A 24,825-nucleotide genomic window follows, 5' to 3' on the forward strand; every position below is an offset into this window, starting at 1 on the left:
TGTACGCGTTCGTAAGCTTCGGGTCCATACCCGGCGAGACGCAGGCCATCTCCCTGGCCCTCGTCGACGTTATAGGCAACTTCGTGCAGATCTATGAGGCGAACCTATTCCCCTCAATGGACGGCCCCAAGCATCTGATGGGTTTCGGTGTCGTTAGCGGTCTCTGCTTTACAGGGACTGCGTCATAAGTTATGCTCTATGTCTTTTTGAGAAAAGAGATTAGGGCTTCATAATTGGTTTTACGTAGACTAGTCCGCAATCTTACAGTAATTGAAACTCGTCTGATAACGCATTATGTCTTTAGAACTATCTATAGAACCAAGGAACTGGTTTAGAGTTTGACGTCACATGTAGATAACTGGAGGTGTCCGGATTGAAATAGAATCACGCCACGATAAGACATCAAACAACAAAGCTGACCTACAGGATGCGAGACACTCTGGTCCTTACTCTAATCGTCAAACCTCAAAGACAAATGCATTCCACAATGTGCCAAGATGTCCACCCACATTGCCTCCTTGGAACTTGCTTCCATGCTAATATAAACTGAGCACATGATTTTTCAGCCTTGTACGAACCGTAGCGAAGCATAGACTGAGTCTGCAATGGCAACTTTAATATAAGACAAACGCGGTTGAAGTGGACAGAAGCATAGAGGAAAATATCACTTCCCATTTCAAAGTCTTTATGAACCTAGCGTTCATAGTCTCAATATGTATAGCTACCTATTGCAGACTCCAATTCCCGATGCAACTTGACCTCCAAACGAATCTTACTTGGACATTCTCAGTTCCTCCATCGCCAGCTTCAAGTTCTCGGTATCTCTCGTGAGGATATCGCGTCTATTCCGCGTCGCCACATCCTCTCCGGCAATCATCTGCAGCTGCTTGTTATCCAAGCCCATGACCAGGTCAGGTGTGAAGATCTTGAGAGGTCCCGTCTTGGCATCGAGCAAGAAGTGAAATACGGCCTGCTGCAGTACGACATCAACAAAGCGCTCGCGAGCGATCTTGTAGTAGCTGTGAAGGGTGTCATGGATATCCTCTCTGACCTGCTCGACATTGGATCGACCCGTTGTAAGCTTGGGCAGCATGGACTTTGATACCCACCAGCCTGCAGCTCTGAGAGACTCAGTGCCTTTTAATGTAGTAAACTCGAAGGGATTTCCGTTGTTTTCCGCTGCCTGCACCTCAGCCCCTCTGGAAGCGGTATTTCCGATGACCAATCCCGACTTACTGCTCGGACTGCTCAAGCAGAGAGTATGGCCGTGGTCATTGCGTATCGCTGCTGGACCAATGGCCTTGTTGATCGCTTCCTTGAGTCTGATAGCCCGGGACTTTTGGGGATTGATGTTGAAGTAGTGATTCATGGTGTAGGGTTGTCCGCTAAGCTCGACATTGATGAGGAATTGGGCGTGTTCTAAAGCTCGTTGATACGAAGCACGGAGCTTGGGCAACAGGAAGTGGTCGTGCAACTCATCGAAAGTGTTGGCGTCGGTACACTTGAGTCGCAGTGCAGCACCGATGAACTCGTGGACAATCATGATCGCCTGGCTAACATGTTTCAGGACCAGCGGCTCCCACTTCTTGGTCTGCTCCTTGAAGACTTGCGCTAACATTGAGCCCGGAAACTAATGTTCTGTCAGCGTCGAACTCAGTCTTGGTTTCGTACCAGTAGTAGACTTACTGAACCAAGTTCGGCATTACGGGATTCATAAAAAACACTTTCAATATTGCTCAGAAGCGAGGTCTTTGCCGGCTCGTGGCATTGGAACTTCACACATTACAGAATTCCGCCGAGAGCCTCGTCTGGGTTGGTGATTGTATCGACATTCAACGGAGTATTTGGGCCGAACTCCGTCTCGGCTGGTCCCTCAAACTTTCTCGTGTGACCACGCAGGACAAAGACCTTGTTGAATTGCTCATTGTGATTGACAATGGATGTGATGAGTCGTAGTTTCGGATTCTGATCGAAAATATCCATTCCGCTATAATGACCGTCGCGTGCTCGAAGATCAGCCTCCTGGAAGTCAGATGCAATCTGCCCAAGGTACCGTCGCTGGGCATCCGGCCGAGCCCGTGAAGGACCCATGCGCTTGAATTCGGCCTCGTTCTGGTTGAGCATACTGTAGATCTCAGCTTTGACGTTCTTGAACTCTTTATTGGAAATGTCGCGCAGCAAGTCGCGAAGACGGACGGCGAGGCTGTTGACTCCCACCCGATTGGATGATCTGAGTCTCGCCCAAGGACTGGCAGAAAAGAACGACTTCTCTGATGAGTTCCGATCAGTCATTGTCGAAAAATCGTCATCTGCGCTGCGGTTCTTCACTACGCAGTATCCGAGGCGGAGAGAATGGCGTTTACCCTCCACGAGCTCGCATACAATCTGCTGAGTGGCGCGCTCGGTGGCTAGATCGGGCTTGGTGAGAACACTCATGGTTCGAAGTCCCTCTGGGTCGACTTGTTTCGCGAGGGTAAGAACCTCCTGAGTTGCGACATCCACATTGCAAGGGATGACTGACAGGATGATAGTGCGCTGGTCTTTGATATATCTGTTCACCATGTTTCTGACCAGCACGATATCATTGTCGGTAGTCAGGCCCTTCGTAGCAGTGCGGAAAATACCCGGGACATCGATGACGGTCAAATGATGTTGCTGATGTGTAAGGGTCAGCAGGATTTGCGAACGGTTCAAGTTGAATTTGAACGTACATCTGGACCACTGATTTCAATCTTGAGAACGTCTTCGGCGAAGGTCGAAAGCTTGCAATCATCTCCACCACCGACACCGCGAAGTCCCATGGCTTCGTTTGCCTAAGGAAGGCAGCAATCATCAGCATCACAATTGTAGCATCCCAAGGCGTCGTCCGCTTACCTGTGCAAAGACATCCGCCAACGCGAGGTCGTCCTTCTCGACAGAATACATGAATTTCTTTAGACGCTCCTTCCGACCTCCTTGGAGTCCTGGCTCGGAATGATGGAGATCTGGATACTCTCGAAATCATCACGGCGGCAAGTGATCTGGGTGGCGTAACGGGTGCAGAGCTCGGGAGCACGAGGGAACGCGAAGCCTGTCACGCTCTCCAGAACGGAGCTCTTGCCCGACGACTGGTCGCCAACCACGACAAGCTACGGAAGGGGAACTAGATCGGCGATGCCGAGCTCGCGAAGCTTGTCGATAGTCTGCGAGAAGACATCGTCGCCAAGCGACTCGTTGGCAGTGTCACCGTCGTTGTTATTGCCTCTCATATTCACTTTATCCTAGATGGTCTATCACACTAATGATTTTGGTTAGCAAGTATTCGAAAGTAGATGGGCTGAATTGATGGAAAAGAACGAGGGGACGAAAAACAGACAATAGGCGCTTAGCAAAGGAGAGACGGCAGAGATGTCGTGGTTGACGAAGATAAGGTGGATTTCTTGGAAGTCATAGTGGGCAAAATGATTACAATCACCTGAGGGAAGGTGAGTAAGAGATCTAGCAGTTGAAGAGAAGGAGGCAGTCAGGCCGTCCCTGCCTCTTTAGGCGTTTTCAATAATTGGATAAAAACAAACGACGAATGCCTCCAGAAGACCAGTCACAGATGCTGGCAAAGGTGACAGAAAGGTGTCAAGATGAGTACCTCACCTTACCTTAGTCACCTTAATTGAAGGCTTCGGAACGGTCGGTCATCTTCGACTGGACGCCTTTCAACGTTTAGTAGAGCCTAAGCGGCTTTTCCTAGCCCCGGTGAAGTCACTCTGCCCGTAAGTCAAGGAACTCCGTCATCTCCATAGTCGCTATACCGCATACGCGTACGTCGAGAAAAAGACTGCTCCTTTGCACGACGGAATGCCAAATACCAGGCGTAGCTGGTAGAAGCCAGTGCCTTCTTACATGATGTCTTAGAGAATATGCCAGTCAGTGCTGGAGTGTTTGTGGCAAAGCTTTGATGGGAGAGTGAAATAAGAATAGCCCAGAGAATTTTGATTTGAGGTCTGTCGCAAGACCGAGACAAATGTCACCTCTGTAGGTTCGTAGTCCCAGGAAGGAGGCATCGAGGCGCTTTATATCGTAGCTTCTACTTCGACACGCAACCTCGAAAAAGGGCTGTGGTGCAAGTTGTCGATACAGGATGACATTGCTGATGCTAATCTACTCAAGCCCTGATTGCTCGTTGGCATCGCTACTGAATATGCTACATAATAAAACATAGAAATGAGAAGACACGTTGTGTCGTGCCGTAACCTGACTTGCTGCACTTTTCCGCCTCCCGTTCCTACGTGGGGTATTTCCTCAACCGGATGTTGGCTTCTTCTTGTCCATGACGCCCTTCAACACCTTAAGCTTCTCCTCCGTCACCTTGATCGCCTCTTCGATCTCCCTCTCATTCATACGGTCCTCTCTGACCCTCTCCTCCACAGTGTTTGGCTCCATTGCTCGCTTCCGCATGGGCAAATTGCCCTCGTGCAAGCGCTCCAAACCAACCCTCTCCTCCAGCCACTCCCAAAGTTCGCTCTCTTCGCGTCTCCACATCTCGTCATAAGCAGCAAGACGATCTGGATAACCATACATACGCATGTCTCCAGGTGCTTGTCTGCCAGGCAGACCAAAACCAAACCATGTCGCTACGAGAAGGCCAACTAACAGGCCATACATCATATTGCCTGTCAGGAGCGGTTTGGCAATGTCGAGAACTGGCTCGAGAATGCCTCGCACAGGCTCCAGTGGACCCCAATCCGTCTTGGGAACATGCCTGGGCCGGACCTGCTCGTCCTCGGCATCCGTCGTGGAGCCTGCTGCCTTGCTCTTCTTACTCTTCTTCTTGCCCTTGGAAGCGGAGCCCGCTCCTGCACCGCCAGCGCGGGGTTTGGAGGATACAGCTGTTTTCAAGCTGGCGAAGAGGTCTTTGCAGTACTGTGTTTGGCCGTCGTTTGCTCCCTTTTCAATAGGGCCTTCATCATGTTAGCTCAGGTCAATGATGCAAGCCAAGTGGTCAATAATCACCCTTCAACCAACTCTTGCCCGTCCACTCAATAGTGCAGTTGGACTGTACTCTGGTGGAGTTGTTGTCTGCCCACGACAAGCAATACTTTGTCTTCACGCTGAAAATGTTGCCGTTCGGCACATCGGGAGTTTGCGTGGTAACGCTGAAGTTGATGGCCTTCTCAAAGTCAAGGGAATCCAAAGTCTCCGTCACGAGACACTTTGTCTGCTTGGGGCCGATGGCGCCATTGAGAGGCTTGATATAGGTGAAATACCGAGACTTATTGTCGAGGGTGAGCCCCTTTTTGTCTTCCATGGTCAATTCTGTGCACTTTGCCTCGACAGTGAGCCATTTGGTCATCCAAGTGACCGAGGCTGGGCCAAAGAGTAAGTTGTACACTTTGCCTAGAGGTGCAGGGATAACATCATCGCCGACAACTCTGTCGTAATGCGTATCGGAGTCTCCGCAGTCGGTCGGGGCATGAGCAGCCGGGCCAGGGAAGTCGTTGCCGCCAGTGGCAGCACCGACAGCCTCCTTGACGATGTCGGCGAAAGCGCCATTAGCACCTGCGCCAGATACCTTTCGGGATACGGTCTTTCCGCCTTCGGGCTCGGCGTTGACTTCTGACAATTGCGTGACATCCTGCAAATCTTCCGCGTCATCATCTTCGTCGTAGACATCGTCGTCGTCGCCAGAGTCACTCTCTTCATCGGTGCCGGACAAACTACCATCATCAACATCTGCTACCACAGCACTATTCGCGTCAACCTTTTCTGTTTTGTCACCGCCCGTTCCCTCGAGCTGCACTCCATTGAGCGAGCTTTGCAAAGTCGGATGTCCAAGTTTCCAAATATTGACGATCAGATCGTAAGTCGAATCTCGGCTGGTGAAACTGGCAAAGATGTGCTTGGCGTGGAGGGTCGAAATCATGAGTCCGTTCTTGAAGACAAGGGCTGTGCTTCGCTTCTCGACGCTCACTATTTCGTCAAAGCTCATGACAAGCGTGGTCGACCAGCCGAGGATGTTGCTGCTAAAGCACAAGTGGCCTTCGGATACGTACAGGCGGCCGTGCGCCAGGATCTCACGCTGCAGCGCACAGCTGTAGTCTTCGATGAGGTAATCGTCGTCAGGCACGCTCTTAAAAAATCCATGGAAGTCGCGGTTACGCTTCTTGCTTGCAACCGCGAATCCCGTAAGTTTCGGCACGCTCGCGTTGGCTTGAGGATGAGCGAGAGACGCGTTAGCCGCAGCAATGGCAGCGCCAATAGTAGTAGCCGTACCTCCCGACACAGCTGAGCTTCCTCGCTTGCGATGGCGTCCAATGGCGCTTCGAATACTTCCACTGCGCTGGACACCAGAAATCTTGTCCTCGTGGATGCTGCCTTGCGGAGGGGTGCGGTCTCCTCCGTTTCCTGGATCGTATAGTGACTGGGGTCTTGCCGCGTTTCGGCCGTCGTCTACTCCGAGGTCGCGCGTGGCAGCGGCATAGGCGGCGTCGGTGGGAGCTGATTCGCTTCTAGCTCGTGCGTCCGATTCGGGGAATTTGGCTGTAATAGGAGTTCCTGCACTGCTGGCTGTGTCCGTTATACCTAATTGACTGAGACTCAGCTCGCCGGACCCCATGGTCTTGACTGCAGGCTCTTTCTCCATGGTCGAACCTGTTGCGGAAGGAGGCGGGGGTTCGACCTCGGGTTGCTCGTCGATTTTGATATCGGGGGGTTTGGCTACGTTCTTGTTCTTAGGAGGAGTTGGTCCTATTCCGGTATTCTGGATGGTACTTGTGAGCGAGGTCGCGGCGTTTTGCGCAGCCGAAAAGACGGATGAGAAGAAGCCGCCAGATGGAGTGCCCGGGTTGCTTGCGGTACCGTTCTCGGGAGTGGGCGTCAAGGGCGCGAGGGTTATGTTGGACAGTTTGCTAGGCCCTAAACTCCCAGATCCTGATCTACCCCTGCGGTGAGCAAGCATAGTACCCGTGGCAGAACCACCATTCGTGTTGCCTGAGGCAATGGCAGTGGCGGGAGCCTCGGGAGCGGGTTGCGGAGCTGGCGCCGGCGGAGGAGACTGAGCGTAGGGTGCGTTGTGATCGGTCGGGGTCGGAGGGGTATTGACAATGACGGGCGTCTTGTCGGTGTTGGGCGGGGTTTGGGGTACGAAGGAGGTGTCGATTCGGGATGTGTTCGTAGAGGCCCTGGAGCGACGTCGCTCAGGTGAATGCGTTGTTGATTGTTTTACACGGGATGCATCCGCATTGCTCGTCGCATTCGGTTGTGGCGCGGTCGAATTGTCTAGAAACGGCTTTGTGGTTGTGGTGAGGTCAGAGGTGGACGCGGAAGCAGTGGCTCTGCCTCGGTCTCTTGTTCTCCGCGTGTCTCGGTCGAGGTCGGGGGTTTCGTCACCGCCCAGGGACCGGTCAGGGCTTGTGGCAGCACTGGGAGTCTTTTTGGACTTTGTAAAAACACCTTTGAGACGGCCAACGGGGGATGGAGACCTCGTGGTGTTTTTCTTGGGTGGCACAAGGCTTGTAAAACTGCGTTTGGAGCGCAGGGACGAATCTGTCGACGACTCGACGGATTGCGTCCGCTTGGCTGAGGAGAGAGTGGATCGCGCCGAGGCGATCTGGGAGAGTTGTTCGTCCAGTATCTGCGCTTGGGGTTCAGGCAAATGGGTTGCCTGAACGATAGGAGAAGAAGTTGTCAAGTAACCTATTTGTGAAGGATGTGTCGATACGACACTTGGTCGAGATTGAAAAGGAAATCTAATGAGAGGGGGCGGGAATCGTCGAGGTTAGATACTTGGTACTGTATGGTTGATTACATGGAGAGACGAAACGGCAGAGGTGGCCGGGGAGACATGGACGACCCTGACCCCCGTTTGTTCGCACTCGCTTCAAATGGAACATTCGTCAGGGACACGAGTTAAATGTGCTGAAGGGACCCCCGGGCAGCTGTCATACGGCGATTGCCGCAGAGAGTGGACGAGGGGGAGCTGAGACCCATGGAGCAGAGAGGAGAGTGCATCAGCCCCCTCCCCAGTCTCCCAGTCCCAGAACCCCCCGGACCAGACAGCAGACCAGTAAGAATTGTCAGACCAAGGATGGCCAGCAGCCTACTACGGACGCTAAGCCAAGCCCGCTGTCCTCTCTGTCTCTCCACTTGATATGCACAAAAGAGAGACGGCGCCGTTGCGGGTTGTGCCAGCAGACTTGGGCCGAGTTGCGTAGCCATTCGTAGCTCGCCTCGCCATTCAATGGAGATGCCAGTAACGACTTTGAACACTGGGGGGGACGCGCCACGCGAAAAGACGTGGCCTTGCGCTTGCGAGGTGATGAAGAGCGCAGAACAAGTGCGCTCGGATGCATACACATGTAAGATGGTTGGAAGACTGAAATATGAGGGTGCGGAGAGGGCCAGTCGTGTGCATTGGGTAGGTAGGTAAGACGGGATAGAGAATAAGTAGGAAATGAAGCAACGAATAGAGACGAATAGAGACAAAGGTGCGGACTCACTGATGATCGCCAATATCGGGGTCCTCCAGCGACGCAATGCTAATGGCTTCGGTGCTGGCTTCGTCCGCGTCGCGGGTGTCGTGGCCGTGCTCGCGGTAGTGGTTGTAGTCGTAGTCGGGAAACCCTGTCGAGCCGTCCTTTCCAAATCCAAAGCTGTCCGTGTCATGGACGTAAGAGCCGCTGTCGCGTTTGTTGGACAGATGGCTGGCGTAGTCGTCTCTGAGTGGTGCAGGCGTAACAGCTGGAGCTGTGACATCTTCCCCCTTGACCCCTATCAGCAAAGCGGCCGTTGCGGCAGCGGCTTCGTCGTCTTGGGCTTCTTGCTTTTTGCGGCGTCGTTTGGCGGCGATTGACTTTGGCAGCAATTTGCTTAGACCTCCTCCGCTTTCAGTGGCGCCGTCCATGGCTTCCCGGGTTGGTTTCCTGGGATTGTGAAGCTCGTATTTATCGTACTCTTTCCGAGCGGTATATTTGCAGTTTGGCAGGTCGGTGCTGTCAAAGGGAATACGCGTATTGGTTGCGAAGAGTGGACAGGATGATCATGGTCCACGGGTGCAGGGAATTGGCAGTATGGAAATTAAGGTCGAGACGACAAGCTTGGAGGTATCCGTAGGGAAGTGCGATGCGAGGTACCTATGCCCCGGGGAGAGGGGCCGCAGATTGGACCTGGCAAATTGTTTTTGTATGACGGGGAATTATTTGGAAAAGAACCCGCGGGTGCTGTATTGTTTTTCGAGTTTGAGCGATGCAGCCGGGGGCTCCGTTTAATGTTGTTTCTTGCTTGCGAGGTGGTGCAAATTGGAAGTGCAAACTAGAAGTGCAAACATGAAAAGAGGAATGGACTAGACCATGGGGTGACTGTGGGCGATTCGGGTCACGGAAGAAGGAAAGTTTGCACCTTCGTTGCAGATGCAGTCGGAGCCGAGGACCCAAATGAAAACTCGGGAGGAAGGAGCTATACGGTTTACTTCGCCAGTTCCCAGCTTAGCCAAGGCAAGAACCCCAAGCCGGAGCTCTCTTTCCACGAAGAGCGTCATCGTCACTGGAGGCGAGGCAAGCCGCAAGGAAGTTCGTGGGCGAGGCCGGGCCTGCTAGATCGTACGGGGAGAATCCTCCTTCCTCCTTCTAGAGGGGAGAGGGGGAGAAGCGAGGTACCTCGTTTTGTTAGCGTATCTCTACCTACCTAGGTACACCAAATCGCTTCTCACATCTATCGTCTCCGCCCTCCTCTCCCCATACCTATCCGTACAGTAGAGTAAACCTCAAATTAACCGTATTCACTCACTTTAGCATAAATACCGAATGCATATTTCTGCCCGCTTCCCGACAGCGGTCCATTATTACGAGCAGCCTGGAATCGCTAAGAATCGGGAATCTGGGGCCGTCCATCTGGCCAGCCCCAATTGGCAATGGAGCCGTCCATGTTGCATTACAATGTAGGTATTTGACGCCCGCCACCCGTAAATTGTAATCCGGGAAAGATAACCAGCGCTGCTATTTTTGATCAGTATCCCAACAGTAGCATCTCTCTTTTTCTGGTCCTATTGTGGCTGCGCAATCCCAAATTTCCATTCCCACGTCTGCCAGCCCATGGCCTTTTCCATCTTGGAATTGCAACTGGTATCTGCATCAGGATGATTCCGCTAGATGCTCCATAGACAATCTCCCGGGGAGGCTGTAGGTAAGAGCCTGTGACTGACTGCTGAGCTGCTCACGCCACTGTTAACAGGAACAAGTATCATCTCCCGCCTCGGCTCAGATCACATCTCATTACGGTCGGTCAGCTCCATTCCATTCTAGCCGGATGCATTGGCACCACATGGTCTGTCGAGCCAGAAACCTGCAGATCCTAAGCAGCGTGAGGTATGTGAGGTATCAACGGCTGGCCCGGAGCCTTTCATCCCACCTTTCTTACCCACGCAGCTCGCGCGCCTCCTCCAGGCGATGCATGCACGTCTGGCAGATTCGCAGATGGAATTCACAGCCAGGTTTCGATGGCTGGCCCGATTCGGGACGTCCACAGCCGTTGGGTTGCCCGTTTGGATCAGCTGCTGGCTCGGCGGACCCCATACCTACGTCAGGGGGGTCTGCAAGTGCGAGTTGTGTCTTGCGGCTTGCGGTAGTGATAGGCTCGTCTCTGGAGCGACGAGACAACGCGCAACTGGGTATTGGACAATGTCCTTCTCGCCCCAATAGGGCAGGGACAGTTTGCAGTAGTTACACCCAGCACACCCAGCACACCCAGCACATGATGTCCAAGTTCCTGGGCATATTTTGATCTGCATTTTGCGTCACCCAGAAGCCTCTCTAGCTGTTGGTCTGTCTCAGTTGCGCCGCTTGCTGTCATCGTTACAGTCTCGACCAACTGATTACTTGCTGCCTAACAGACGTCGCGCTCCTGATTCTTTACTTTTTGTCAAAATGTCGAATTTGATATTGGAAGTGATGAATGGTGGCTTGGATGCAATCTGATCATGTAAATTGCAAACGTGGTCATCGTACCTTAGTCTGTCTGCTTAATTGTTTTAGTGCCTTGTATACTAGAGTATAGCGGAACTGGTTGACTAGCTAGTCAAAAGCCGTCCTCCGTCTCTTTTGAATTCTCTGGCAACATCATCACGATGTCATTCGTTGGAGCTGACTTCCGCCAAGTCACTTGAGCCTTGAGGTAATTGCTAGCAGCTGGTGACGTGGGATCGGTCTTTTAGCTTCTTTCTACCTTGACATTTGTGGTGAGGTGGGTGGGTGGGTGGCCGGCGACGGGAAGATAACACTTTGACGAGTGGAAAGCTTACGTACTCTATCCGGCCAATCTAGGCCGTGGCCCCTTCCAACAAGCGTTCTAAGCATCGTCCCGCGTGCTCCTGCACGGTGCATCGCTCCCACCTGACTGCAACCGGAGAGAAGAACAAGCGGGGGGCAGCTTTTAGCGATTCTGGGGAAACCTCCGCGACCGCTACACCAAACCCCCGACCCAACTACCGTTCACCGGACATCTAAGGCCGGTTTGTTGGAACTCCTCCGAACCTCCATCGGCGCATGCGTTCCTCCACCTTCCTTCCTGCCACCATCTGCATCGACCTACGGCGGGCGCGTGATTCAGAAAGAAACGTCCGGGTAGCCAATCTAGAGTAGGAACCCCCCAACGTACTCCAATCCGGCATCGGCATCATCCCTCGACCCAAAACTGGCAGCCGACCAGCTGCGGCTCTTTGCGATGGACGAGTCGTCGTTAGTCAAGGTACGTTAACTCTCAAGAGCCTGTGAAACATGTCTAGGACCTGCTCTAACGATAATCCATCAGGCGCATGACCATGCCAAAGCAGCTTCAAATGCCCAGCACCAGTCCGAAACCACAGTAGCCATCAACGAACACGCCCTCGCCGCCGGCGAGTTCGCCAACGCGGCCCGCGCGACGTCAAGTATCGAGGCTTTGCGCACCCTGAAGCTCCTCGAAGAGCATCACCAACGCCTTTCAGAACTCCTCAAGATACCCTTTGACCGTCGCGGAAACCATCACATCTCCGAGACCATCGACGAGAAGCAAGAATCACAGTCCTCCGCTGTGAGCAACCTCTCCTCGCCGGACGATGGCCGTACCAAGTTCGGATCGGGCCAGCCCGCCGGCAGCCCGGTCGCCACCGCAAAGACTGTGCCGTCGCTGGCGCAGCAGCGCCGGTACCCCAGCCGTGAGATGACGTCCTCCATCGCGAGCAACCTTGCTTCGGCGCGAGGCATCCGCGGAAGTAGGAGCCGGAGCCAGCCCATCCCGCCGAGCGTTACAAACGACCAGGCGCCAGGGAACATGGAGGTCCAGGCGCGGAGGGATGGATCGAGGACCAAGATGCAAAATGTCCTCGACCAGTCAGGCAAACCGGGATGGATACCGCCAACCGGCAACAGCGAGTCCTCACGAAGGGAGGCCGAGCCCAAAAAGGTCGAAGAGGCTGTCTCGCCGGCCAGCGACGACGGATATTCTCGCTTCTACAGCACCTTTGGCAGCATCATCAACCGTCTCTCTGCGCCCCTCGCCTTCGCCGGCCTGCCGCTCATTACCGAAGAATCCTCTTCCTCCTCGGTTCCCGAACCCGCCGAGACGCCACCAGAAGCGGCCCCGATAAAGCGCAACAGGCTCAAACCGTCTCCGGCAGCCCCCGCCGAACCGGACCTCTCCAAGATCTACTCCCGCGCGACCCTCCGCGCCATCTCGGCAAACAATCCCAACGACTCCTTCTACGTCGTCCCCACGAGCGGCCATACAATGTCCTACGCCAACATCCTCAACTTCGCCGACAAGGAGAAGCGCCGCCTCGAGGCCTCGCTCCACAGCGGCGGCGGCGGCGGCGGTGATAGCCTCATCGAGGACGACGAGGACGACTTTGTCGACGCTCGCGAATCTCCGTCAGTAGCACCGACGTCTCCTGGAGCGAGGCGCCGCGGTGCCAAGCCGCGTCCCGAGCAAAACCTCAAAAATACCGTCGAGGAGCTCTACCTCGAGAACAGGGGCCTCAAGGACATGCTCGACAAGCTCAGCCGGCGGCTCCACGCCTTCGAGGCCACGGCGCAGAACTCGAGCCTCGCACTGGCGGAGAGTATTCGTCTGCGGCGGCCCGGATCGCCGGCGTCCGCCGGGGGTGCGGGTTCCTCTACCAGCGGTGGCGGCACGTCGGGGAGCGAGGCCGTATTGAGGGCGCGGAACAAGGAGCTGGAGGAGCAGATGGCCACGGCGATGCAGCGCATGGAGGCGCTGGAAAAGGAAAACAGGTCGATGGCGCGGACGCTGGAGAAGTATCGCGAGAAGTGGGAGAAGCTAAAAGCCGGCGCAAAGGCGCGGCGTCAGGCGCAGGGGACGGCGGAGAGCGCAGAGGCGGATGAGGCCGCGGCGGGTGCGAGCTGATGGGTGTCGCTCCATGATGAAATTTGTTCCACGTTGAAAAAAAAAACCTTGAAACAATGAAGCATGACCTGAGGCCCCTGTGTCTATTTCACGATAGAGCATCTTTTCGCAAGCTATGGAAGTAAACCATCTAAACTACCTCCCCCCAAAGTGTCGTATCAATCATCTGCCTTGTCCTCCGGCCCAACATAATGATCCCCGTTCCACCAAAAGCTCACGCTGAAACTCACACTCAGGCTGCGGACGTAGTGCCACCACCCGATGGGTATATACAACACGTCCCCGGCCTCGAGCACGCAGTCCCAGTACCGCAACCCGCGAAACTCCTCCAGCTCCATCGCGTCCCGCCCCTCCGTGTCGGGGTCCCAGCCCTCCACGGCGCCGACGTCAAATGCGCTCGTGTTACTCATGTCCACCTTTTTGACTCTCCCGTCTCCTTCATGTTTCCCTTCGACATCGTCATCGTCATCGTCATCATCATCATACTCAACCCCCCTTGGACACATTGCCTCCGAATCCCGCGGCGCGTACAACCGCACATACTTTGCCCCGACAACTTGGCAGAGCAAATTATGATACCCGTCCGTATGCAACGGCGTAATCGTCCCCGCGGGGCCGAACCACGCGTTCACCAGCGGCACGTCCAGCTCCGGCTTGTCAGCATCCCGGTTCAGCGGGTGCGGCGGCGGCGTCGTGAAGCAGTGGTCCGGCGTGAGGATGTCGTTTTGCAGGTGCGGGAGCTGCGCGAAGAGCTCGTGCTGGGCGAGGTACGTCGTCCCTGTTGTACTTCCCTGCCCATCCTCCTCCTCTCCCTCGCCGTCTTGTTCTCGTGCTTCGGGGCCATTGTGCGTCGTCGTTGCTGGAGAAGCGGACGACAAGCCAGGTGGCGCAACTACGCGAGCCAGCAGCTCCCGGAACGGAATCAGCTCCTGCGTCCACCCCTCGTCGACGTAGCTCCGCCCGACCTCCACCGGCACCAACCGCCGCCCGCCGTGTGTCCTCGAGAGCAGGTAGCCCGGCGAAGACCAAGGCCTTGTCGAGAGTGCGGGCCAGCGCGTCATGAGCGACGTCAGGACCAGCGGCTCCGGTCCCAGGTCCAAGTCTGCATCGCCGTCGTCCGCCTTTCTCCCTGGATAATGGCGGCGGTCCAGGTAGGATTGGAACGCCGACATTGACATGGAGTCCACGACGCGAATGGGGTTGCACACGGCCGGCGTAAAGGGGCGTGACGACGGGAATGTTCCTGGGAGGGGGGGACGAGTAGATCGTCGTAACGAAGATGACGATGATGAATTCTGTGACGACGACGGCGCATCATCCAAGTAACCAAGCAATCTCGAAGTCGTCCTCCTCCCACGCGCAAGTCCCGCTCCCCCAGCAAGTATGAGCGCCTTGTCTAGGACCGCGACAAGCTCATCCAGCAGCCTCTCCTCCTCCTCCTCCGCCGCCGCCGCCGCCCTATTCCCCCCATTACCCTTCCCTCCTCCCTTCACGCCCTCCCATACTCTCTTCGTCTCGTGCAAAAACACCAGAGCCGAAAACTTGAGAAGGCTTAGATCAGTGTACAGCTGCCTCCAATGATATGGCAAATCCGCGTACACAAAGTCGTAGAACCTTCGGTACGTCCGCTCAATCTCTCCGTCGAGGCGATCAGTAAGGAGCGACGGGTGTTGGTCCCGATCGTGGCCTGACGCGTGCACACCCAAGACCGCAGAGGACAGCTCCTCCAACAATCTCAGAATCTCCGGCCCGACGGGACCAAGGCCGCGTTCCGCATCGCTCCCGAATCGGCGCTGCGGAGAACCACTGGCAGGGCCGGCGGTGTGGTGGACAGCGTCCGCGTGTATCGACGCCGTCGTCTTGACGCATTCTTCGATGAAGGCGGGGTTATCAAAGACTGACATCTTTTTCCCCGCTCCCTTTCCCCCCTTTAATCCTCTTTCTTTATTTGCGGCCAGAAGACGAAGGATACGCCCTAATTACCAGACAGATCTAGGCTTTGTTGTAGTCATAACTCGTGCAAGCTGGGCGATGGGAGAGTTTGGCGGTTTGGGCATTAGTTGAAGAGCGCGGACTGTCGGAAGGCAAAAAAAAGTTGGAGCGGGTCCGTCTGATGAAAGCAATTCCTTTGTGCATATTTAGCTCATGTGAGGTCGGATGAACAAACACTTCTATGCACATTACTTCAATCGGTCGGGTCACTCAAGTCAAAACAGAAATCTTAGACTTTGACACTATCACGTCCATACCAAAGATGGCCATCTCTATAGCGTTCTTTTGAGACGTCGTCTTCGCGACCTTAGCTTGTGTCATAATCGCGTTGATTCGCTCTGTTGAAAGGGGTTCTGTATACTCTAACATGTCCATACTCCTACAATACCGTCCTGTCGTCCCTCAACCAGGTAGCCGTCCTTAACACGTACACGCTCCACGACGGCAGGCGTCTTGCCCTCTTCGGCCTCGGAGATGCCCGCGCCGCAATCCCATTGGCGGCCCTCCACCTTATCGTACACTTTCACCACGTCCTCGCCTGCTGCGCTGACGATTCTCCGCTCATCGAACATCATGCTCGTGATGGCATTGTCGTACGCATAGGCGTCATAAATAGACCCTGTACGGAGATCCCAGATCTGGTGATGATTAGCGACGCCTTGGTTCGGACGAGAAGGTCAAACTCACTCTAATGCTTCTGTCCATGCTACCAGTCACGAGGTGAACATCATCGAATTGCAAGCATGTCACCGGCCCAGTGTGTCCCACTAAGCTTCGGTGAACCTGTCCGCTGCGCAAATCCCACAACCGAACCATGCCGTCAGCAGTACCGCACGCAAGAGCTGTCTCGAATACTTGGAGAGCACCAATGAAATCAGCTTGCTGCGCGGGGGCTCGATTCGTCTGTCTCCAAGAGCTTTCACTGCCGAGAGATGCGGATGCCTGCGCTGCAGCCCACATAACGTCCAGAGTCTGGACGCATCGGCCCTTTTCAAGATCCCATTGTCGCAAGGTCTTGTCTGCCGAGCCAGATACGAGCGTGTCATTTCTGAAGTGGAGTGCCGTGATTTCGTCGACGTGGGATTGCAGGGTATAGAGGTGGCAGTCTCTCATGCTTCCTTCGGGAGGCTCGACCGGTCCGTCGTCGGGGTTCTCAAATGCGATACCGTCTTCATCTTCGTCTCTTCCATATTGGCTGCCGTGCGGGTCGTAGTGTGCCTTGCTCAAGTCCCAGAGTCGAATCGTAGCATCCATGCCTCCGGTCGCGAGGAAGTTGTCGTCCACTTGTAATGTGCGAACTGAGGCCGTGTGTCCATCCAGCAAACCGATGCACCGTCCAGCGTTAAGATCCCAGACCCTGATCGAGTCGTCCATGGCTGAAGTTACCAGTGTTCCAAAGGGTGCGTCGAAGTCGAGAGCCGTAATCGTGTCCTGGTGCGCGCGGATTTCCCTGATGGCGGTGCCTGCCTCAAAATGCTCGTGCAAAATCGGCATAGACTTCCTGCGGACCACCCTTTTCTTTGCCTTGGATGCCGGCGTGCCAGCTGTTGTTGGGAGCTTCTCATACACCGACTGTGACATGAATCCAGAGTCGTCCTCGCCAGCCAGATCTTCCTCTGTTTTCGTGGGTGTGTTTATCGCGATCGACTCGGCTTCGTCGGCAAGCTCCTGGGCGTCTTCTAACCGTGTCTCGACATCCATGACTGAGTTTAGTTAGTATCAAACGGACCACGCGAGAGCCCAGGTGGTAATGCAACTGACGGTCATGTTCCAGCAATGTTTCCTCCTGCTCCAAGTTGGCCAATCTGTCCAGTATGATCCGGCGCATACCGTGCAAATTTGTAATTTTGTTGTCAATATCACGAATCTCACTACTTGCCATGTTCTTACGAACACCCAGCATCTCCAACTCGTGCATCATCGAGGCCTTGTCTTTCTTCAGGTTCTGCAACGCCTGCGGGCTGCCGGCGGTGCTTTCCGTATCCTCCAAAAGTTTCCTGCCCCTCGACACCCGCCGTCGGTGCTTTCTGCCTTCTTCAGTGAGGTCGGGAAAGCTCGCTTTGAAGCCCTGGAAAAGAGAATAGGAATTGTCGCTCTCGGGAATGTTCGCTAGCAGTTCGTCGGGTAAATACGTCAGGGCGCGGTGCTGGATCTCTGTCGTGGACAACTTGGACCGGACTATGTCTGTCGGTGTCGTTTTTGCCATGGAAAACATGCTCCGCTGGATGATCGGCCGCCGGAGCTGCTTGTGGACTTCGGCCAGGGCGCCATGGTAGTGGTGATGAGTATTGTTCCCTTGCTCGGACAGAGGCCCCATCAAATGGCTCGCTGTCGATGTGACCTTGCGCCCGAATGCTTCTATACCGCGCGTCTACGAGTAAAACACTTTTGATCAGCCATCAGGTCACGACGAACAAGAGATCACGCAAGTGGCAAAGGCGGCTTACAGACAAGACGGATTGGTCGTCTCCGGCGGCCGCATCGTCGTGGAAGCCATACTGGTCGTGATCCGAGGCGGCCATGCGTACGTGTGCTCCGTCCAATGCGCGCGACGATGAGTGGCACAAAGGGGGAGGTGAGGAAGGGGAAAGGGGGAAGGGAGGAAAAGGAGAGGGTGGTTCGTGGTTGGAGTTGTGGGAACAGCTCGCTACAAGTTTGTGCCTCTTTTCGACCGGGTCGAGTTTTGTCGTCTCGGTCGAGAATCAGTTACGTATCCACACTCCAAGCACTGATCCCGGCAAGAACCCGGTTGGGGACGCCTCCTGTCTGGATGACGCGCTAAACACCCGAAGCTCCCTGCACGGGACACCTGGGCGCGCTAGCAATGTGCAAGGCTGCAAGATTAGGACACCCCGTGTGTCCCGACTGCAAAGGATGGCAGGGGACACTGATTGGTGCCCGCTTAAGGGTCCCGCCCCCTTCGGGGCAGCGACCTGCAGGGCCAGTGCACGGGGGGCCGAGATTGGCAGCCTCGCGCTTGCGCTGCGTTGGGACGAGATTTTTTTGGGACTTGTCTCTTTTCGCTGCGAGCGTCATCGGCCTCGGTTGTCACCCGCACCCAGCCAAATCTCTCGACCATCAAGCTTTTTATGATCCGACGATAAGCAGTCCGAATGCGTTACCCACTCCAACCCGACGTCCGAACTCCCACTGCGCACCAGCTTAACATCCAAGGACTAGTCTACCACTATCCAGCCGGTGTTCAATCAATTGACGACGAAATGGACTCTCTCATTGACCTGTCGGACCCCTCCAAGGCATTGGATTTGTCCCGCATTCGATACCAGTTGATGTCGGTTCCCCCTCCAACCTCTAACGCTGTTTGTTGACTTTTTGTCGCGTCTAACACCAATTGCGAAACAGTCGTCTCGAAGATACCATTACTTTCCACCTGATTGAGCGGGCCCAGTTCGCGCGCAACAAAACGATTTACGTCCCCGGCGCGCTGAACATACCCAACAGCGAGCTGAGCTTCATGGACTGGTACCTCTGCGAACAGGAGAAGCTGCAGTCCATCATCCGCCGCTACGATTCTCCCGACGAGTACCCCTTCTTCCCCGGGGCCGTTCAGAAGCAGATCCTCAAACCCCTGCACTACCCGCGCATCCTGCACCCCAACGACGTCAATGTCAACAACCAGATCAAGGACTTTTACGTGGACAAGTTCCTCCCCGCACTCTGTCCCGATTTCGGCCGAGAGGACCGCGGCGAGTCCCAGGAGAACTACGGCTCCTCGGCCACCTGCGACATCGCCTGCCTCCAGGCTCTCTCGCGCAGAATACACTTTGGCAAGTTTGTTGCCGAGTCCAAGTTCCAGTCGGATCCGGAAAAGTACACAAAGCTTATCAAGGCCGAGGACCGCGAGGGCATCGCCGACGCCATCACGAACGCCGCGGTGGAGAAGAAGGTCCTCGAGCGGCTCAGGCTCAAGGTGCTCACCTACGGCACCGACCCGTCCATCGGAGCAGGCCCGGAAAACCAGGCCAAGATTGACGCGGACGCCGTGGTGGCCATGTACAAAGACTTTGTGATACCCCTGACCAAGGATGTCGAGGTTGAATACCTCATGCAGAGACTAGAGCCGGTGGAATAGACTAGAGAGGAAAAGAAATACTCAAAATTGGTGTTGTGATTTTCTTTTTGCTTTTATTGGGAAGCGCTCAGGTATTGCTCTACTGCCTGGACTGCACCTTCCCACTTGCTCGCATCAATCAAGATGAGGTGGCCGTAGGATTTGACCCCCATCTCCTGGAACGCGCGTTTGCTGTCCGCCACCGCCTTCTCCTCGTTCGTGAACTGAAATGAGCCGTGGGCTGTCGCATGCTTCACAAAAACCTCGTCCTCGGGGTGGAAGTGCCACAGGGCCGTGTCTGCCTTGGCCTTCTTCCCCTTCCTCTCCGTCTCGATGAGGGTCGACTCAATCTCCTGATACGTCTTGGACAGGATCAGGTAGTGCGTGAACTCGTAGGGCTCTTTGTCCTCGACCGCGGCCTCGACCTCGTCAATGAGCATGCGGTACATGGGCGGCGCGATCTCCGAGGGCATGTTGATTAGCCTCTCGGACAGCACCAGGCCGACTTGCGCGCTGCTGTTGTTGATGACTTGGGGGATGGCGGCGAGGGCGGCGTTGGTCTGCGACTTGTCGATGATGTACTTGGCAAGCTCCGCCATCGCGGGTTTTTGGCTGTGCTCCTGGATGTTGAGGGCCGTCATGAGCGCGTAGGCGTCGTTCTCCTTGCCGTCGACCTTGACCGTCGAACCGATAGTGGGCTGGGACAGGATGAGGTCGGCGAGGCCTGAGATGTTGAAGAGCGTGGAGTCGACGTCGAGCAGCTGGCGGAGGAGCGTCTTGGTGCCTTGGAAGTCGACCTCGGGGTCAAAATTGAACCACTCAAAGTCGACGTTGACGACGTCAAAGTCCTGTGCGCTCGCGTGAATAGGATGGTCCCCAAGGGGCATAAGCATGAAGACTCGTCTCTCACCTCATCGTCGGAGCTCTCGTCGGCCATCTTGACATCCTCCGCAGGCTTGGCCTCGTCTCTCTCTCTCTTTTTGCCCATCTTGAATTTTTTTTATTTTTGTGACAGAAGGAGGCGTTATGTGATTGGCAAGTGTGTCTTGAAAAGCTCAACAGCTATGAGATCGTCAGAAGCAGGCCTTTTGATTGCGAGACTGTCACTGCACCTAGGTACTATGGACCGCCAGAACCGCATCGGTGAAGATGAAATTTTTGGTGGGGGTACCCCTCACTAGGCTCTTTTGGGGCAGGCCGGCATGACGGCCCCGTCTTTATCGATAACAACGCCGTTGGTGTCCGGGTCGCCGGAGTGGGTCTCCGTTGTCATCACTCAATTCCGTCGACTTACTTCCTGCCAGAGCTCACATGTTGCCACATAACGGGATTTTCTACAACTTCAACCATGCTATTGACTTATTGGTAACTCCTAGCTGAGTTTCCTTCTTCGACGGGCCGCTGAACCTCTAAGAATACCACGCGCAGGCACCTAGAATATCAAGTAAGGTAGGCAGGGCACCTACCTAGGTAGTCAAGGCAGGAGAGCGTCGAGTTTAACTGGAAGTGCTGTAGGCTACCTACCTTACCTCCAGTCAATCAGGGATTCAGGGAGCTCGCGCTTTCACCCGCGCTTCGTTTTTCATTCTCGCCAGGAGCATCCTCCAGCGTCCAAACTGATTTACATCAAAGTCTGGATAACGGGAGTAAAGCCAAACAACAATTCATTGCAGCCTCTCCGGTGCTCGCGATCGTGGTGCGCATGACTATGAGGCGTCTGAAACTAATGCAGTTGAACCATCAGACCATGCCAATGACTTGGATGGAGTCCAGGCGAACCTCTGACGTCTCCCACCCACCTGAATTGCCTGATTGACCAAGTCCCACGCATGGATCCTCCGCCAGATGTTGTTGCCATCTAAGACCCTCCACTGGAGTTTGCTTGACAAGCTACGTCTGGACTGTGGTGTTGAATATCTTCCGGAAAGAGATTTTTTAGAAGATGACGATCCGAAAACCACCGAAAATCCGGTTTCAGTCAAACTAGTTGGCTTTCATGCACATTAACTGATCAACCCAGGTGACTGGAGGCTTGCTTGGCGGGAAGACGGAGACAAACACCATGGCTCAGTGGTTTCTTTATTGCTCAATGTCTCATACGGCGAGATCACGATTCACAACGTCTGCAACAATAAGCAATCCATCACCATGTCGGCCCTGTTGACAAATGCATATCATCCTATTACCGACAAAGCCGCCATATTGCTCGGGCACTTCAATGTCCACCACCATGGCTGGGGAGGGGAAGGATTCAAGCTTCAAGCGGGCCAGATTAAACGAAGAAAGGTCTTCTGCTGCAGAAGTCGGGAGGCAATTGCATGCGTTCGGTCTCCAGCCATCAAATCTCTGACTTCGGACTCGATGCAGTCAGCGGCGGCAAGAGCAATAGTATCAGGTTGCCATGCGGGAAATTAGTCACCTTCTACAGACGCACAACCTAGCTTCATTTCGCGAGAAGATTGCTAGCCAGGCTTTTTTACGACAGGGTCTTCATCGGCTGGTAAGACAGGTTCCGTCGTGGAGCCAGCCGCAACGAAAGGATCACCTGAAGAGGCTTACACGACCAGACGACGATAGCTTGCATTGTTTGAAATACGAGCCACGGGTTCTGCTCCACCATCTCCTGAGACATCAGAGCTAGACCTCAACCGCGCCTAGTTCTCTTCTCCGCAGTCTATCAGCGACTCGGAGCTGTATGAGGGAATCCCTTCTATGGAAGGTGGCAAGGCTACCAGATCTGATGATATTTTCAGCAACGCTCTAAAAATTGGGTAGAAGAAGATTCGCAACTACTACAAGCACCTTTGCGGCGTCAGCTTCAAGAAATGTCACTACCCAACTCGCTTTCATGATGCGACCGCGATTATCTTTCCCAAGCTCGACAGGGCCGACTATCCCCAGTCAAAGGCCTATCGACCCATAACCTTGCTATCTTGCACAGGCAAGCTCTTGGAAAGACTGATGGCAACAGGATTGCAAGTTCTTGCATTTTAGTACAGCCTCATTCCCGACAGACAGTTCTGATGCGTCGGCAGGAGCACCACCAAGTCCTCGGAGCATTTCTTCAACTTTATCTACAAGAGCTGGAGCTTTAAACGCTGCAAAGGAAGGGGAAGGAGGCAAACGAAACTGTACATTTCAGACGTCTCAGGGGTTTAGGACCATCTTGACCGGCAAGACTTCTTGCACAGGCTGAGCAGGCTCGGCTTCCCTAACTGAATTATCAAGTGGATAGCGATTTTTCTGTCCTGCAGGAGGTCTCAGCTCCGCGCACCAGGACAAACTTACCGTCCTCGTCACTTCCGACACTTGGGAAGAGGACTGCAGGATCATCGCACGGATTTTCCAGCCGTTGTTCGAATGGAATAGGAGAGCCGGTAATGATTTCGACCAGGGCAAGTTCTTGGTCATGCATTTCAGATATACTGGTAGCCGAAGACCCCTTTGCATGACTTTCGCTTCCCTTAAAGTCATGCCGTCCTCTTGCGTGAAGCAGGTTGCGCGAATCTTTGGCGTTCATATTGAAGTGGAGCTCAACTCTTCCGCTCATGTCTACCAAGCAAGTGTCTTTCTCACCCATCTTGGGGATTCCCTTCATACCCAGATACTAGTACATTTGCAGATTATTAGCAAGGTGTAGCACCACATGGCGCATTTCCGTCGTATACCCGCTTCCACACGGGGCCCACCGACGTTGGAGACGAGGAGGCACCTGGATTCCGCCAGCGTCAGGGCCATTCTCGTATACGCCTCCGCAGCGTGATTCAATTTCATAGAGAAAGGCTCTAGGTGGTACTTGCAGTCTCGCCTGCTGCCGCTTTCTGATCGTTCGCAGTACACCTGTCTGCGGCAGTATCTGGAGCCATGAGGTTCACGACCGACCTTGTCGTCCACAACGAGATGCAGATCAAGCCCACCAGTTTCCATCTCCAGCGAGTGTCAATGGCACATCACGCCTGTAAGTTCTATACTGTAGAAGGCCAAGCGTTGCGATCGATTCACCACGCGCTTTCTCCCGGCAGAAGATCTTTACCTCTCTAAAATACAGCCCATACGAGATCCAGTACCGCGCCGCTTAGCAAGTCCGCTAACTTGCCAATAACGGACTCTCCGGCTCTGAGGATAAGGCGGCCAAGTGGTTGAGAAGCCGACAGGCGATGGAGAACGGCATCAAAGTCTGGACCAAGACCGCAGCATATGACAAGTTTGCCCAACTTTGGTAAACCTACCGACGACAGAAAGGTGCTGAGGAATCCCGACAATCGCAATTCCAGCGGAGATGAGGGCGGCGTAGGTTGCGTCCTTACCGGTGCCCGTGGTGGAGGAGAAGTTTAGGCCAGAGGCGGCGAGGCTGCCGACGCCGCGGCCGAGGTTGAAGATGATCCAGAAGGCGGCGATGGCACGACCCTTTAGCGACCCGTGGACGTAGGTTGTCATTATAGCGCCTTGGATAATCCACATGGAGGAGGAGCCGATGCCGAGAACGGCACCGTCGGCGATGACAAAGGTTCTGTTTGCATTGTCTTTAGTAACTTGTCGGCGTCCCACAGAAAAAGAGACACTTGTGAGTACCAATGGTTGAAGTTTACAAGACTTTCGCTGTGGATAGCGCACATCCAGCCGCCGATGAGGAAGGCGATCTTGGAGCCCACGAGAGCCAGGATCGGACCTGCGAAGAAGAGTGATGCCACGGCTGTCGTAGAGATGAGAGCGACGGTTGCGTTGGCCGCGACTGTTGAGTCGACTTGACCGGAGCTGTACACCTTGTGTACGTCTCGTCAGCTTTCTGATTCATGCCCACTCTTATGGCAGATACACCATTACCCAGGTGAACAAGAGTAGATGAAGCTGATGAGGATGACTCTGCAGGTATACGTAGCCGGGAGCGATACGGAAGTCGATTTTGGACGGGTCCTACTGTGTGCAGGGTTTTGGGTTCAGCCTCATGAGCTTAGAGCTCTCCCCGCTCTCGAGGTCATCTTGAAGGTCGAATCAGGGGGGTGACAACTCGTCGGCCAGCTGTCGAGGTTTCTCGGCAGTTATCGTGGGTGTCCTGGCACTAGGTAGACAATGTGATGGCTTGCTCCTTTGATCCAGAGCCAGTTGTTCCTTTGTTGTTTCCGTGTGCTTTCATTAGTAGTCTTTGGGGCTCAATATGCTGCAACACATCTCTTACACTCAATCTATTAAGAGGAAATATTGAGATAGGGAAACTTGGCATGAGAACATGATTACGTTGAAGTAGAATCATCACTCTATGGAGCCTGGATACCCCACCCCTATCTTCAAAGGTTTCCCGCAGATCACCGTCAAGTCTTCTTCTTTTCCTCACAAAAAAGCACATGGTAACAAAACGGTCACAGAATGGAGGAACTATGAAACAAGGTAAGCTG

The 24,825-nt window shown here is 54.4% G+C and overlaps 8 protein-coding genes across 8 annotated transcripts; 2 read left to right on the forward strand and 6 right to left on the reverse strand.

Annotated features, from left to right (window-relative positions):
• Nucleotides 1–772: 772 nt before the first annotated feature.
• CORC01_09946 (interferon-induced GTP-binding protein Mx1) lies at nucleotides 773–3,248 on the reverse strand (the record flags this gene model as incomplete). Its single annotated transcript, XM_022621575.1, has 6 exons — nucleotides 773–1,630; nucleotides 1,687–1,723; nucleotides 1,787–2,655; nucleotides 2,712–2,813; nucleotides 2,875–2,967; nucleotides 3,144–3,248. 6 exons carry the CDS (start codon nucleotides 3,246–3,248, stop codon nucleotides 773–775), a joined length of 2,064 nt encoding a protein of 687 aa, XP_022471891.1.
• Nucleotides 3,249–4,275: 1,027 nt separating this feature from the next.
• CORC01_09947 (GRAM domain-containing protein) lies at nucleotides 4,276–8,875 on the reverse strand (the record flags this gene model as incomplete). The annotated part of the gene is made up of 3 exons (XM_022621576.1): nucleotides 4,276–4,934; nucleotides 4,999–7,721; nucleotides 8,472–8,875. 3 exons carry the CDS (start codon nucleotides 8,873–8,875, stop codon nucleotides 4,276–4,278), a joined length of 3,786 nt encoding a protein of 1,261 aa, XP_022471892.1.
• A 2,813-nt stretch (nucleotides 8,876–11,688) lies between these two features.
• CORC01_09948 (uncharacterized protein) lies at nucleotides 11,689–13,368 on the forward strand (the record flags this gene model as incomplete). The annotated part of the gene is made up of 2 exons (XM_022621577.1): nucleotides 11,689–11,712; nucleotides 11,776–13,368. The coding sequence occupies 2 exons, from the start codon at nucleotides 11,689–11,691 to the stop codon at nucleotides 13,366–13,368; spliced, it is 1,617 nt and encodes a 538-aa protein (XP_022471893.1).
• A 158-nt stretch (nucleotides 13,369–13,526) lies between these two features.
• CORC01_09949 (JmjC domain-containing protein) lies at nucleotides 13,527–15,272 on the reverse strand (the record flags this gene model as incomplete). The annotated part of the gene is made up of 1 exon (XM_022621578.1): nucleotides 13,527–15,272. One exon carries the CDS (start codon nucleotides 15,270–15,272, stop codon nucleotides 13,527–13,529), a length of 1,746 nt encoding a protein of 581 aa, XP_022471894.1.
• Nucleotides 15,273–15,722: 450 nt separating this feature from the next.
• CORC01_09950 (mitochondrial division protein 1) lies at nucleotides 15,723–17,882 on the reverse strand (the record flags this gene model as incomplete). The annotated part of the gene is made up of 4 exons (XM_022621579.1): nucleotides 15,723–15,998; nucleotides 16,048–17,063; nucleotides 17,122–17,731; nucleotides 17,808–17,882. The coding sequence occupies 4 exons, from the start codon at nucleotides 17,880–17,882 to the stop codon at nucleotides 15,723–15,725; spliced, it is 1,977 nt and encodes a 658-aa protein (XP_022471895.1).
• A 591-nt stretch (nucleotides 17,883–18,473) lies between these two features.
• Nucleotides 18,474–19,453, forward strand: CORC01_09951 (chorismate mutase; the record flags this gene model as incomplete). Its single annotated transcript, XM_022621580.1, has 2 exons — nucleotides 18,474–18,652; nucleotides 18,724–19,453. 2 exons carry the CDS (start codon nucleotides 18,474–18,476, stop codon nucleotides 19,451–19,453), a joined length of 909 nt encoding a protein of 302 aa, XP_022471896.1.
• Nucleotides 19,454–19,506: 53 nt separating this feature from the next.
• On the reverse strand, nucleotides 19,507–20,420 carry CORC01_09952 (uncharacterized protein; the record flags this gene model as incomplete). The annotated part of the gene is made up of 2 exons (XM_022621581.1): nucleotides 19,507–20,280; nucleotides 20,343–20,420. 2 exons carry the CDS (start codon nucleotides 20,418–20,420, stop codon nucleotides 19,507–19,509), a joined length of 852 nt encoding a protein of 283 aa, XP_022471897.1.
• A 2,159-nt stretch (nucleotides 20,421–22,579) lies between these two features.
• On the reverse strand, nucleotides 22,580–24,379 carry CORC01_09953 (uncharacterized protein; the record flags this gene model as incomplete). Its single annotated transcript, XM_022621582.1, has 6 exons — nucleotides 22,580–22,647; nucleotides 22,721–23,039; nucleotides 23,101–23,144; nucleotides 23,662–23,964; nucleotides 24,027–24,187; nucleotides 24,351–24,379. 6 exons carry the CDS (start codon nucleotides 24,377–24,379, stop codon nucleotides 22,580–22,582), a joined length of 924 nt encoding a protein of 307 aa, XP_022471898.1.
• Nucleotides 24,380–24,825: the final 446 nt, after the last annotated feature.

This window comes from Colletotrichum orchidophilum (genome assembly GCF_001831195.1).
Source record: "Colletotrichum orchidophilum strain IMI 309357 chromosome Unknown Scaffold_94.1, whole genome shotgun sequence".
NCBI lineage: Eukaryota > Fungi > Ascomycota > Sordariomycetes > Glomerellales > Glomerellaceae > Colletotrichum > Colletotrichum orchidophilum.